We start from the raw sequence: 15,780 nt of genomic DNA on the forward strand, positions 1-15,780 counted from the left end.
CATACAGGCCCCATCTTCGCCTTTGCCCTGCGTACTGCTCACGCGAGACTTGGACAGGGCAGTGGGGCGGGAAGAGAATCGGAGACACAACAAACATGGCGGCGGCGGCGGCTGCGACGGTGACGAAGACGGCGGCGGCGGCGGCGGCGGTGGCGACGGCAGCGGCGTTAAACAAGGCAGTGGGAGTTACTCGGTGCGGTGGTCAGGTGGTAAGTAGCAGGCTTCCGGTTCGGACGGCGGCGACACAGCTGAGCAGGACGGTTAAAAAGGAGCGTCTGCAGGCGAGAGCCGGGTTCGCGGAGGGCCGGCTGACCCCACCCGGGAGTCAGTCTCAGCGAAGGGTTGGGCGTGGTCGGTCGGTCGGCAGGGTCTAGACCCAGGACGTTCCTGGCCCGAGTGCGGAATGTGTGGTCCTTCGGTTCCGGGTGCCCCGAGGGAGCGGCTCCTGTGGGCAGGGGCTGGAGACTCCTGGGTAGGGACCTGCTTCTCGCTCTGACAGGTGGTCGTGTGGGGGTCTCCCGGAGGTTTGCGTCTTCACCGGGTCCCACATCCTGGGGCTCAGCGGAGGCGCGGGTCTCCTGGGTGCTCCGAGTTCTGATGAGGATGCTGCCCAGACACCAGTCCTGGGCTGCTCCTTGGGAGGACTTTTAAAACCTCTGACTGTTATCTAATGGTCCAGTTTGGGTTAGTTTCTACTGTTTGTGCCCTCTAATTCTGCGGAGATGTGAGGTTTGGGGAGGGCATTGCAGCAAAGACCTATTCAGGTTTATACAGGTTTAAGTCTGTCTGTAAACTGTAGTGCGGGTAGCCAAGCCGTGCACCTATGAAGTGCTCCTCTAACTGAATTCGAATCGAAGTTAAACCGGTTCCAGCTACCACTACCAACCACGTGGCCCATTTAGTGTCCCCTTAATGTGCTGTTCAGAACCCTAATGAGGAGTGATAAGTGGGAGAAGAAATAAAGGCGCTTTAAATTGTGAGACCTAAGGAAATTCGGGTTACTTATTTAAAACAAAATTTTAAACGTCTGGATTAATGGTATTAAAATTCCATTTAATTTTAATTGATGAGGTGCCTTCACAGATACAGTTTATCATTGGGAACTTGTTACAGGGAATTGAGATGTTTGGTATTATTTTTGCCCCTTGGGCTTCAAACGGTTTCCCAGAAAACCCTGTGTTTGAGGTTGTGATAGAGAGCATAATAAGGATGAGAATCAAATGTTCCCTTGCTGGGGGTGCCTGGAGGTTTTCTTTTTAATCCTTTCCCATGAATGTTTTCCTACAAGGCTGGTGCATTTTTATGCAACTGTAATTGTTCAGCAGTACTAAGCCTGACCTTTAAGTGTACAGTACTGTGCACAAATGAAATTAATAACTTAAATTTAAGAAAGACATTAAGAGTTTGCCAAATATGAAATCTTTAGAAATCCACGGAGGCGGTGGGGAGTCATAATAGTGCATGTCTTTCTTTGGTGAGTCTTTGGAGCTTTTGTTGACATGAACCTGTTGCTTTGTTCTTTGATTATCTGTTAGATTAGTTTTCTTTTCTGGTAATGGTAAAATTGGCAGAAGTTATTTTCTTATTAAACCTGTAGATGCTAATTAACTTTCTCATAAAGGTTTTGATCTGTGGTGTGCTTTTCTTTGCAGACCTCTGTATGGCTTTTCAATTTTAGTTGAAATTCCCTCCATGGCCTTTTGGAGTCCCTTGGTGTGTCTCCAGAGTAAATTTCGATTACTCTACATTTCATCAATGTTGGAGTGGCAAGAAAAAGGAGGAACTGATTTGGGGTGAAAAGGTTAGAGTGTGTAGCTCCTGTTTTGGATATCTCCTGACTATATGTTTTACTTTTATGTTATGTTTTTTGATTTCTCAAAGCTTCATAATGTTCTTTTTTGCATTCAAGGAATTTTTTTTTTTTTGGACAGTTCTATAATCAGAGGAAATGTGTTCTAATTGTCTTTGAAGGTCTGTGTTAACTCTCTATACTAATCAGTCCTCATTTGTCAGGTTTCTTCATTGATGTGTATTCTATGGCAGAGTAAATCTTTCAGTGGCTATATACTATAAAAATAAGTATATCTGTTGAACTGTAGTCACTTTATTTATGAAGGCCTCCCTAACTGCCAAATTAAGCTATTGTATAAGTAAGTTAGTTGCTAGGTATTCTACCTTATGGTTAGTAACCCCCAAATGGTAGGTGAATAAGATAGATCTTTCTATTCCCTAATCATGTTGTTCTCAAAATTCTCCCATAGCTTTTAAAAAAGATAGACTTTGGGAAGAAGGTAGGTTAGAGAGATTCTTCTGGTTCTTATGTCACTGCTCTTTTGTGGTTTTGGCTGTCTTCTAATTCACATCATGATGCCTGTTTTGTTAGTTCTTGGTTGAGAGGGTGTGTGTATATGTGTGTGTATGTGTGTCAATAACTTCCTATTTATAGTGTGAGACTGAAGAACTAATATCAGAAGACTTCATGCAAATAAATCCTTTATCAGAAACCAAGGAAAGTCAGAGAATAGTTTTAAGTGAGTGGTTTAAAGGTGAAGAGGTTTTCATGTTCTTCTGGGATATCGAAGCTTATTTTCTTAAATATTTCTTTCCTTCACTAGTGTGTGTAGCACCTGGTTGTTTTGTAAGAACCTTATTTTTGAGCCTTGAATGGATAATTTGGGAGAAACTGTTGGCATGAAAATAGTTCAGGTATATTCTACCCAGTTTATACACACATGTACCTATACCTCACAGAATCGCATACTAGACCCATCTCAGAGTAATCACAGGGAGGACTCAGTTTGCCATATCATAAGGAATGATAATCATATGGTATGGGAATAATTCTTCTCTGGTTGATGTAATTAGGTATCAGTTAGTAGAAAGAGTAGATGAGGCTAGGAATACACCACCCAAATCTGTAATAAATATTGGAGAACTCAAATATGTTCCTTTTTCTGAAGACATGATCTTACATATTAAAATTTGTGTAAGTTATCTTTTGGCTCCAAGATGTTGAATTCATGGCTCATGGAAAAGATACCTTCAGTAAAAGCAGTTTGCTGATGTCCTAAAGTAGATTTTTATGGTATGTTTGCAAAGGTTTTTAAATTTATCCGTGTCTTGGGGGCATGTTTGGATTTCAGTTAATTTGTGGAGTTCTTAGATTAAACTTTCAGTCAGAGACTGATGATTATTTTATTAAAGACAGGAAGATGTCTTGGATATAAAACCTTTATTTTCTTTTGATACTAGGAAGTCTTCTGTAGTTTCACAGTTATTGCTCTTTTCCTTTTACTGTCACTTAGAAATAGTGACTTGAGATGAACAAAGCAGGATTTTGAACCAAAGCCTCCATGCACATTCAGGCAAAGGCCTGTCGTTCCGGGTGTGTGTGTGTGTGTGTGTGTGAGAGAGAGAGAGAGAGAGAGAATGAGAGATATGTGAAAAAGGTCAAGTGAGCACAAAAATGCTTATGGACGGAGTGACACTTAATTTTTAAGTCACTGCAGAATGTCTGAGGTTGAAAACCATATCAGTATATTTAAAAACTCTTTAAGAAGAGATTTTTTTTTTCATATTTACAATGTAATCTTCCCTTTTTTCATTGGCATTCTTTGTTTTGTTTTAAGTCCATCATGCATTATGATTGAAAATCAGCACACAATTTATGGCAGAGAATGCTCTGAAATTTATAATGTGACAATGTGATAATAGCCAAGACTGTCAAAATATGCCAGCCATCCTCTGTAATTAGGCTCATTTGTGTTCTTAAAACTTGAGATGCATGTATAAAAATACCATTTTCTTCTGCTTGCTTACTGGCAATCTCGTGCATTTTTTCTGCACTGTCACATGTTCTCCTGTAGCAGTGTTGGGCTTTCTAATCAGGAATTGGTAGGATTTATCTTGCTTATTGAAGCCTATCAAAGTATATGCAGATATTTTGCAGTGGAAACATCTCAGGGGCACCTGGGTGGCTCAGTGGGTTAAAGCCTCTGCCTTCGGCTCAGGTCATGATCCCAGGGTCCTGGGATTGAGCCCCGCATTAGGCTCTTGCTCAGCGGGGAGCCTGCTTCCTCCTCTCACTTCCTCCTCTCGCTGCCTGCCTCTCTGCCTACTTGTGATCTCTGTCAAATAAATAAAATCTTAAAAAAAAAAAAAGAAACATCTCAAATATCAGCATTTCTTTCTTAATTATAACTTTTATAGTTAGGACACAGACAATCTATAGGGCCTTACTGGTCCTCATACTTTTTATTTCTTTTTTCCTTTTATTTTGGGGGCCTCTTCCTCTAGTACTATATTGAGTAGCAGTAGAAATAGTAATCATCATGGTCTCATCCTTGATTCTAAAGGGAATGCAACTAAATTTTCTCCATTAATTGGTGTGGGTTTTTGGAAGATATCCTTTATCAGCTTGAGGAAGTTTAAACGTTCCAAATTTGAATAAATGATTACTGTAATTTTCTTGCCCTTAGTGTTGTCTTTGGCACTCAGATGTCAATCTTATTGTTTTTCTTATGTGGGTAGACTGTCTTTTTTTCTCTAGAAAGTTTTATATTCTCTTTGTCTTCTTTGAGGTTTTAAAATTTCAAATGTGTCTTAAGTGTTGTTTTAGTATCATATACTATTTTGCACTCTATGATCCTTTTCCATCTGAAAGGGATCTTTAATTTTGGAAATTTCTTGATTGCTATTTAAAAAAAAAATTCTCTTTGTTTACATTTCTGTGTTTCTGAAACTCATTTTAGAACTCTATCTGCTATATATCTTACCTTTTTCTTTTTTTTTAAGAATTCTCATTTACTGGGGCACCTGGGTGACTCAGTGGGTTAAGCCTCTGCCTTCTGCTCAGGTCGTGATCTCAGGGTCCTGGGATTGAGCCCTACATTGGGCTCTCTGCTCAGCGGGGAGTCTGCTTCCCCCTCTCTCTCTCTGCCTGCCTCTCTGCCTACTTGTGATCTCTCTCTCTGTCAAGTAAATAAATAAAATCTTAAAAAGAAAAAAGAATTCTCATTTACTTTATTTTTTAAAAAAAGATTTTATTTATTTATTCATCAGGGAGAGAGAGAGAGAGAGAGAGAGAAAGCAGGGGGAGCGCCAGGCAGAGGGAGAAGGATGCTCCTTGTGAACAAGGAGCCCCATGTGGGACTCAGTTCCAGAACCCTGGGATCATGACCTGAGCCAAAGGCAGCTGCTTAACCGACTGAGCAACCCAGGCATCCCTATTTCTTACCTTTTAATGTGTATGTTTTACATTGTTTTCCACTTGTGTGTGTTTTGTTGTCCTTTCCTTTTCCTTTTATTGAAATACAGTGTTACCACAGATTATTGTTGATCTCATTCTTCATAATCTGACTGGCTCACTTTTTCCCCCCAACCAGAGGGCAAATTTTTTTTTTTTTAAGATTTTATTTATTTATTTGACAGAGAGAGAGAGACAGCGAGAGGGGAAATACAAGCAGGGGGAGTGTGGGAGAGAGACGGTGTGGGAGAGGGAGAGGCAGGCTGGATCCCAGGTCCCTGGGATCATGACCTGAATGGAAGGCAGAGGCTTAACAACTGAGCCAACCAGGTGCCACCAGAGGGCAAATTTTAAAGGACAAATGAATAGAATCAACAGTAGTCACAGAACAAATAGTAATGCACTGATTAGGAAGCAGAGAACCAGTTCAGATAAGCCAGGTAAGATGAGAAAAAGCAACTGAAACAAATTTGTTCAGAAACCAACAGTAATCCTTAAAATTAAGAAAGTTGAGCCAGACCAAAGCAAGTGATTTTAAAGAGAGAGCCTAAAAGAGTAAAGTAAGGTGTGAGTTTGGGCGATTGCAATTTGGACTCTATGGGTTACTGAGATGAAGGTAGACCATGTTCGTTTCATTGTAACTGAAGAATGGATTTAAAAGGAGAGCTTAGCATGCTCAGTTGATGAGGTGATTGATAGAAAAAGGGGGAAAATACTGAATCTGGGACAGAGGAATGTTTTGACCTGAGGTATAACCATTTTTTGCTGCAAAAATAGCTGAGAACATGCCGTATACTACAGGTGTTGGGGGATCCTTTACATATAGATACTTGTAAAACTTAGAGCAGCACTGCCAGTGATGATAATATTCTGGTTTACAAAATAAGAAACTATAGCTGAGAGAAGTTTCTGTTCAGAGTCTTCAAGCTAGGAAATTTGGGCTAATACTGTAATACTCTGTTCATCCAACTGAAAACTGAAAAGTGGTAGTGGTAATAATAATACCTTTTAAAACCCCCCAGACATCTTCTCAGAAGGGTGGGAAAGCACTTTTCACAAATGTTGCATTAAGAACAATGATAATTTTGTCACCTGCATGTTCTTATTTGGATACATATGTTCAAAATCAAGAACAAGTTAACTGTGAGGAGAGAGGAAGACAAGAAATACAGAAATTAAATAAATCAGTCTGGGGCCAGTAAACAAGGGAAACCAAAAACAGCCCTGTGTCCTCCATTAGTTCCTGAAATATATCACTGCACTGTTGTACAGTACGCCTCTCTCTAGGAGGAACAGCACTCACCATATCACAGTCAAGGGTTAGTCTGTATCTAGTAGAGTGCTAGTTAAGTTAGTTAAAAACAGAAGTTTGGGTCTTAAAACATCAGTCAAGCTACGGTCCGTTGGGAAACGTGCCGTCACTGAAGCCCTCTCATTTCTCAACTCCACAGTTCTTTCTTTGGAAAACAGTCTGAAAAGTTCTCTGAGTGGCCCAGACATTCTCAAAGAAGAAAAGCTTAACTGGTGGACTTAAATGACTGAGATATTAAGATTTTTATTATTAGGACTGGGTGGTATTGGTGTGAAGACAGACAAAAATAGACCAGTGAAACAGAATAGAGCATCCAGAAATAGGGACATATAATATAATCACCTGATTTAGAAGGGTGGTAACAGAGTCTGGTGGAGAAAGGCTGGTCTATGAAATGCATGTTGCTAGACAGTTGGCTCTCTCTTTGGAAAAAAGTGTATTTCAACTCTTACCTCACAGTATATATACATAAAGCTCAATTCTAGATAAAAATATGAAAGGTAAAAAAAAAAATAGTAAAGCTTTTAGGAGAAACTGCAGAACATCTTCAGAGAAGATGTTGGCAAGGATACAGCCCTAAATGTAAAGGAAAGAAATGGGTAAATTGGACTATGTTAACAACTTCCAGAGTGAGAGAAGCCGCTGAAAATATGCGTGTCCAATAAAGAGCTCATATGCAGAATATTATAAAGAACCCTTACATATTAACTAGAAAAAGACAGAAAGCCTAATAAAAAAATGAGCAAAAGACTTGAACAGGTATTTCATTGGGTATGAAAATAGCGGGTATCTCTGTGGCTAATTTACATAAAAAGTATACAGTGCCATTAGTTATCAAGGACTAGAAATGAAAACCAATGTGATACCACCACGAGCTCACTGGAATGGCTGAAATGAAAAAGGCAAAAAACCTGCATGTTGGGAAGGATAGGGAAGAACAGAGTTCCTCTTCAGTGCTGGTGGGAGTGTAAATTGGCATAAGCACTTTGAAAAGCCATTTTGCATTGTCCAAAGCTGAATATATGCAAGCCCTGTGACATCGCGGTTCCAGAAGTCAGGGTAGCGGAGTCCTCACGGGACTCTGGGGCACCAGTACTGGAAGGGTCCACCCTGGAACGCTGGTGGCCTTCTGGTTCCCGACGTGGATCAGACTTCATGGATATGTTCACTTTGTGATGACTCGTTGAGCTTTATGTGCTCTTCTGTGTGTATGCTGTGCTTTGAGAAAAAGTTAAGCGTATATGTTGAGAAGTAACTAAGCTTAAATTCCATTTTACTGGCTTTTAAAGATAAGGACTTTTTAAGGTAGAAATTACTTATTAAATAGTTGGAGTTTAGGGGAAAAAATGAGCAGAAGACATACTTAAGAAGATCTTACACATTTGCATAAAAATTTTTTATTGGGAGAAAAGACCTTTGTCTCCTAGGTCTTAGATGTTCTTATCTTGTTCCTACTAGGAAACTTTTTGGTTATTTGATTTCTGAATTTGGGCCATAAACTTAGGTGAAGTCCAGTTTAGTTTGTGGTTACACAGTCTCATGGGAGATTTCCCTCTCCATGAGGATCAGATATTTCTGTGTTTTTTTTGTTTTGTTTTGTTTTTTTTGCAATAATCATAGGGATGCATATAAAGTTTAGAATTTGTGGGGTTTTTAAAATTTTCTTTTTTAAGTTACTTATTTGTTTTTTATTATGTTCAGTTAGCCAGCATATAGCATAGCATGTTTTTGATATAGTGTTCAGTGATTTATTTTTTGTTTTCTTTCTTAATTTTTCCCCTCATTCTCAGAGTGAATAAGATGATGCATGGTGGTAGAGATGGTGATTCGGATTTCCAAGGCAGAGGTCAGGAAACTATGGCATATAGCCTTATCCTGGCTCAAGGCCTGCTTCTATAAAGCTTTATTTTGGAATATAGCCATACTCAATTTGTTCACACGTGATTTGTGGCTGCATTTAGCTATAATGACAGAGTTGAGTAGTTGCGACTGAGACCTCATAATGGGCAAAACCTAATATACTACTGTCTGACCTTTTTTAGAGAAAAGAGTTGCCAGCCCCTGTTCTAGTGCACCTATTTCTAGAGCATTCATGTGAACCCTATGATTTGAGAGTCTTTGCTGTCTGAAATGATAGTCACTAGCCATATGTAGCTATTTCCATTTAAATTAATTAAAGAAAATAAAAAACTCACATCGTTTGTATTAGCCACATTAGAAGTGCTTATTGCTGTGTGTGGCAAGCAGAACTCTGTTGGACAATGGAGATATGTAACATGTCCATCTAGAAAATTCTCTGGCCTCAATCGAGCCACTTTTTTCTTTTTTTAATTGTCTCCTTCATTGATAATCCCTGCTGCTGTGCCTCTTTCTTTCATGTGGACTTATTTTCTCTTTTTTTCAGTCTTTGTAATTTTTTTCCATCCACTTAAGACTGAATTTGGTCCCAGTTTATTTAAACATTAAATACAGTAAATTTTCACAATTTTCTCTATGTGTTCTCTAGTTCACCAAGAAAATAAGATATTTAATCACGGGTACTGTATTCTGTGTTGTTTTGTATACCTTGCACATACTAATTTTTGTCACTGTTTTTTTGATACATACTGGATCTCCCTAAATAGTGTGAAATTATTTCAGTTTTTTTCCCCTAGGCATAACAAATTGTAAACTTTGAAAGAAAAGAGAAGAAAAGGATAAAGCAAAGATGGGTGAAAAGAAACCAGAGCCTTTGGACTTCGTGAAAGATTTCCAGGAATACCTGACTCAGCAGACTCATCATGTGAACATGATTTCTGGCTCAGTTAGTGGGGACAAAGAAGCAGAGGCCCTTCAGGGAGGTAGACTCATCTTAATACTATTAAATAATTCATTTGTCATAAATATATTAATACTCATATGTAGTTATCCATATGGTGAAGACCACTATTCACTAATGTGTGTCATTCCATTTTTACTTAGACACAGGGCAATTTGTTTTCCTTTTTAATTGTGTCAGATTTTTGTTGAGGGAGAATGAAACTTCCCCCGGGCCTAACATGGTCTAGAGAGGCATTACGGTCTTGTTGGAAGGTTAGGAATTCTAAATATCCTCCCCATCTTCTTAGTTCTATTAGCTAACAGTAGACACAAGGAACCCAAAGTGGGTGGAGCATTAGCTTCACTACACAAAGGATTTGGCTAGTGGGAAATCTGGATTTGACCAGAGACACAATAGGGGTTTCTTTTTCTTCTTTCTTTAAATGAAGAAAGGGCTGACCCTTTACTTTTACTTTACTTCTCTAGACAGAGAACCTGCACAGAGAAGGCTGCGACACACTTGAGCCTGCTCCATATAGACTTTAGTCTGGTTTGCTTATTACCACATGGTCTGGAATCTGTTCCTGAACGTAGCTCAGGGGTCAGCAAACTACAGCCCATGGGCCCCATCTGGACTGCGAATTGTTTCTGTATGACCTGCAGACTAAGAGTGATTTCTACATTTTAAAATGGTTGGGAAAAAAAAAATCAAAAGAATACTATAATATGTGCAAATTGTATGAAATTCAGACTTCAGCATCCATAAAGTTTTATTGAAACAGAACCACACTTGCTTGTTTGCATATTTTCTAGAGCTGTTTTTGCGCTAGAACAGCGGAGCTGAGTAGATCTCGTAGAGAACAGATGCCCCCACAAAGCCTAAGGTATTTAGTATCTTATTCTCATGGGAAGAGTTTGCTGCCCCCTGACGTAGACAGTCTGTGGCCTTGTTGTCCAGGGACTAGCAGCAGAGACTAGGCATCACCTGGGAGCTTGTTAGAAGTATAAATTGTCAGACCCCACTGCAGATCTGCTGAATCAGAATCTGTTTTAGTAAGCTCCCCCATGATTAATATACATATTGAATTTCGAGAGGCACTGGCTTGGGAGAGAAATCGAAGATGGGGACACTGAGCCTTGTCCCTCCAGTGTAGTGGCCCCCTTGGATATTGGATTTGTGCACCAACCAGCAAAATCTCTTCTCTTCTCCTGGTGGGGGGGGGGCAGTGGAAGAGGGGGCTTGACTTGTTCATACCAGTACTGCTGTTTCCTGTGGATGGAGTAGAAGTGTTTCCCCCAAGAAGTTGTAGGAATAAAAATGTCCCTCCTGACACTCCAGTGTACAGGTTCCTGGGCCGGGATTCAACAGACTCAGGGTTGTAGTCCCCACTGTTTGCTGGATTTCCTGATATGAGCACTTTGCCCCTTCAGTTTCTTTATAGATACAAAAAAGTAGTTGGGTTAAATTAAAAGTAAAGGGCTAGACGAATATCTTGCAGCTTTCAAATTCTTACAGTTCTAACATTCAAGGCTATCAGATACAGTATCTTCCTTTATGTGCCTAGTTAAAATTTTAAGATCCTAAATGCATCCCAGTATCTAGAACATGTATAAACCAAATGAAACAGGGCAAAACTCAACATTAATTGCTCTAGACAACAGTAAACTGAGTTAGGATTTGGGGAACGTATCGTGACTGCCAATTCTAATCCTTGTAGAACGGGCTAGAATCTTAAACATGTATAGCTTTACCATTACTGTTTACTCCCTTCGGTTCTCCAAACCTGTCAAATAAGGATAATACCCTATTCTCTTCTTCAAAAGCATGCTGAAGACTGATAAAATTTATGTGTAAGTAATTTGAGGTCCCCCTATAAAAGGTTCTCAACAGAATATACTACTACTTTTGTATGAAATTGACCTCTGTTTGGAAAGTCTGTATTTTCTGAGTTTAGCTTTTGTGCTAAATAAACTACCAATTTATGAAAGATTTTCTACCACTCAAGACTAAAATGCTATATTGAGTTGATTCTGAGATGCATAATTTCTTTTGCTACACTTTGTTTATAGCTGGAACAGATGGTGATCAAAATGGACTTGATCACCCATCTGTTGAAGTTTCCCTGGATGAAAACTCAGGAATGTTAGTAGACGGGTTTGAAAGGACCTTTGATGGGAAGCTCAAGTGTCGGTACTGCAACTATGCCAGCAAAGGAACAGCCCGGCTTATCGAACATATTAGAATCCATACAGGTAACGGCAAAATGTCTAGAGAAAGCATTTCTTTGGGGGCAGGAGAGGGGCCAAGGGAGGCAAGTTGATTGGACATATAAGTAGTTCTGATAGTTTAAAATTGAAGATTGATTTAAGGTTTGAATAAATGAGGAAGTTACTCCATTTTTTCCAAACAATGGCATAACAACATAGAAACGGGAAGTAAGGGCCCATCTAGAGCTTCCTCTTCCTTAGCCGTCTTTCTTCTTGATTCACATTATCTCTCAACATCTGTCTGCTTCTTTGGGCAGGTTATTGCTGAAGATAGTGTGAAGTGATAAAATGTTTTTATCTTTATGCTTACTAAGTATGTTTCAGTTGCCGACCAGGGACAAGGCTTTTATACAGTTGCATACTACACTGCTAATCCTCAGGGCTCCTTTGCCCTCCCATCTTCCGAGAAGCCCTCCTTACTGCCCTGCCCTGGTACAAGACCTGGGCAGGTGTCCCACCCGTGTGCCACATGGGGTCTCATGCTGTGTCTGAGGACAAGGCTCATGTCAGGGCCATGTTTGTGCCCACAGAGCCTAACAGAGCATAGTAAGGACTCAGTACTTATTTGTTACATTAATGACCAAATCTCCTATTCCAGATATTTATTTTTTATATTTGCACCATTTTCAGCTAATGGCACTGATCCACAGTTGTCCCTTTTGGCAACTGAAGAGGAGAGGAGGAAGATAGAGGTGAAGCACTGGCCATTTTGAAGGGGACACTTAGCATAATTCGTACTTGGACTGGGAAGCTTATTTCCATTTTGAGCTTTCTGTTTAATAGAAGGACTTTTTAGAAAAGGTTTTTTGTGTTTTTTTTCCGGAGGAAGGGGTATTGGTGTGTGGATATGTATGAAGAAGTGTTCACGTATAGATGTGTCCATAAACATGTAACTGACACGTACTTTGATAAAGTCATTATTACGGAGGGAATATTACTGTCAGTTTTGCTCTTCTTTCCCCAGATGCCAGTTGAAACTGTAACAATTTTTACACTACATTGACTAATAGAACATATCTATAGATCTCAAGTTGTTGCTGATAAGTTGAGCTTTAAGTTGACAGGTTTCTTCTAATCAATGGGCAGCACATGAAGCTTTCCATAAATGAGCTACTCTTGCAGTTTCTTCCCCATTTTTCTTTTTAAACAGGTGAGAAACCTCATAGATGTCACTTATGTCCATTCGCATCTGCTTATGAGCGTCATCTGGAAGCCCACATGCGTTCCCATACAGGAGAAAAACCGTACAAATGTGAATTATGTTCCTTCCGCTGCAGTGATCGAAGTAACCTGTCCCATCATCGAAGGCGCAAGCATAAAATGGTACCAATTAAAGGTACTAGGTCTTCCTTAAGCAGCAAGAAAATGTGGGGAGTTTTACAGAAGAAAACAAGCAATCTGGGCTATAGCAGAAGAGCATTAATCAACTTAAGTCCACCTTCCATGGTGGTTCAGAAGCCAGACTACCTTAACGATTTTACCCATGAAATCCCAAATATCCAGACTGACTCCTATGAAAGTATGGCAAAAACCACATCGGCTGGTGGCCTACCAAGGGACCCCCAGGAACTCATGGTTGACAACCCTTTAAATCAGCTCTCAACTCTGGCAGGACAGTTGTCTAGTTTGCCACCGGAAAACCAAAACCCTGCGTCTCCTGATATAGTTCCCTGCCCCGATGAGAAGCCTTTCATGATACAGCAGCCCTCTGCCCAAACAGTGGTCGCTGCCGTGTCAGCAAGTATCCCTCAGAGCTCCTCTCCCACAAGCCCTGAACCTCGGCCGTCACATAGTCAGAGGAACTACAGTCCAGTGGCGGGTCCGAGCAGTGAACCAAGTGCCCACACGAGTACTCCCAGCATAGGAAACAGCCAGCCGAGCACTCCAGCTCCGACCCTGCCGGTCCAGGACCCGCAGCTTCTGCACCACTGCCAGCACTGTGATATGTACTTTGCCGACAATATCCTTTACACTATTCATATGGGATGTCATGGGTATGAAAACCCTTTTCAGTGTAACATATGTGGTTGCAAATGTAAAAACAAGTATGATTTTGCCTGTCATTTTGCAAGGGGACAGCATAACCAACACTGAGTGAAACTAATCACATTATGCTTTACTTGGTTTTACCATTTTGTGTTTTATAGTTTTGTTTATTGGTTTTTTTTCGGGGGGGGGTCATTCTAATAAGGTGTCTGCTAATTTAAAGTCTATATATTTATAGAAAAGTTTGACAGTGGAAACTTTTTTTTTTCTATAAATATTTGGTCAGGCTCATTTATGTATTAGAGCAGTGAGACACGCTGGAGTCTGTTTTCTTCCTTTCACTTAGTTGAGAACTGGAGTGCAGTCGTAACCCTAACAGGTATTTATTTAAATTCCCCATGCTTGTGGTCCATAAACACTTCAGAGCTTACTGATAACTCGGTATTCAACATACACATCACAGCTAGATATTATTTCTGCCATATTTCAACATGGTAGAATTGCTGTCTCTTACAAAGTCTGTTATAAACAGTTGATTTCGGTGTTTGGTAGAGGAATTGCCCTTAACCTCATTCTCTATCAACGTGCTGTTTTGTTCACATTGCGGAATGTTCGCAGTACATTCCTTTCACCTGATGATCACAGAGCTATTTAGTATAGCAGATCCTTTTTTTTCCCCCCCCTTAAGGGGAAATGTAAAACAGGTCATTCTTTTTAAATTCAAGTTACAAAAATATGAGGTAAAAGTTCTGAAAAGAAATGAAACCTAGATGGAATGGGTTTAATACTTAAAATACCTGTTTATTCAATTTCTAATTTAAATATGTGTCAAGTTTTCCATTGGATTCTTTTTATTCTGATTTATTGTAAAAACCACATGAGAATGCTAGAAACATCAGAGGATTATCTTTAAAGATGCCTTTTTTCCCCCTTTTAATTTGAACCTTTAAATTCTCCCCTCTGACATCATTAGTGTCGGGTGAGTTTGGTGAGTGCACCGAGAACCTGTTACTCCTCCTATTCCTTTGATGACCAAAGAGGTACAGTGGGAGTCACCCATCTTATTCCCTGGAAATCAGTCCTTCAAAAGAAAAAAAAATCTCTGAAGTTTCCATTTCCTGCCTTCTGTCCATTTACTGCCTATAATTTCCAAGAAGAGGTGGGTATAGAAACACATGGGAAAATAGGGTGGCCAAGTAATACTTAAAAAAATGAGAACATGTCCAAAACAAATTCTGGTTTTCCCTTCAGAATTGGCCATTTACAGTATTTTCTGTGAATTCAGCTTGTAATGCTTATTTGCAGTTCTGCCCGTTTTTCACGGACAGTGACAAAACTATATGGAGACTGAGTCGTCGCCTTAGTAGGAAAGGGTACAAAAGTGGGAAAATAGATATAAAATGCATTTAAATGTGATATTTGTTTACAAAAATAAGACTTGCTAAATCTAGAATAATTTTGAATAGGAGGCTATTGTTTTTATATTGTGTAATAACTAGCTTACTCTGAAGAGAGCTTGGTCAAACAATAAAATATATTGTTACTAACTGTGGTTTCTGTGTACTTTGCAAAAGTTTCATTTTTAATTTGGTTCAAATCTTGAAAGTGTTGCTAATTGGCTTCTTAAAGAGAATATCCCAACTATGAAGCATTTATTAAGCAAACAGGACCTCCACTCTTCTATAGTAAAGAAAAAGGGAAGTGTTGATGGTAGGCGTCCACCAGAACCCCCACGGGCCAAGTTAATGGATCTTCTGCCCTCCCTTCCAAATGCTGGAAAGCCATTAAAATGAGTTCTCATGGTTTAATACCCAGTCGAAACTAACCTCAACAGCATTGTTCACAGAGCAGCGAGGAGTCTGTCCAAACTCTAACTCTCTCCCTTGTCTGAGGCTTCTGAATCTACAGCTGAGTTTCTATTGTTGCTTAAATCACTCATTGCTTAGATCAGCTTGAATGCAACCATTTCCAAACGTGGAACTTGGCTCTAGTATTTATTTATTGCCAGAAAGAAACAGGTTGCTGTCATTTGGAAGATTTTGTAATTATTTTCTTCCTTCTCACTTTTATTCTTCACATAAAAGCAATACCCCAAGATAGAAAATGAAGGCTTTCATTAAAAGATAAAGAACCCTCTTGTTAAAACCAGTTTATTAACTTTATATTCTGG

General features: G+C 39.7%; 1 protein-coding gene across 3 annotated transcripts; it reads left to right on the forward strand.

Moving 5' to 3' along the window:
- Window positions 1-60: 60 nt before the first annotated feature.
- Window positions 61-15,149, forward strand: IKZF5 (IKAROS family zinc finger 5). 3 transcript variants are annotated; one of them, XM_080822403.1, is made up of 5 exons: window positions 61-209; window positions 1,653-1,801; window positions 9,198-9,397; window positions 11,427-11,609; window positions 12,775-15,149. In XM_080822403.1, the coding sequence occupies exons 3-5, from the start codon at window positions 9,265-9,267 to the stop codon at window positions 13,716-13,718; spliced, it is 1,260 nt and encodes a 419-aa protein (XP_080678529.1). In that variant the 5' UTR covers window positions 61-209; window positions 1,653-1,801; window positions 9,198-9,264; the 3' UTR covers window positions 13,719-15,149. The 3 variants fall into 3 exon arrangements, with proteins under 3 accessions (XP_080678529.1, XP_080678530.1, XP_080678531.1); XM_080822404.1 differs by lacking the exon at window positions 1,653-1,801 and having other exon boundaries at window positions 97-209; XM_080822405.1 differs by lacking the exons at window positions 61-209; window positions 1,653-1,801 and having other exon boundaries at window positions 9,117-9,397.
- Window positions 15,150-15,780: the final 631 nt, after the last annotated feature.

The sequence above is a fragment of the Martes martes genome (genome assembly GCF_963455335.1).
Source record: "Martes martes genome assembly, chromosome: 14".
In the NCBI taxonomy this organism is placed as follows: Eukaryota; Metazoa; Chordata; class Mammalia; order Carnivora; family Mustelidae; genus Martes; species Martes martes.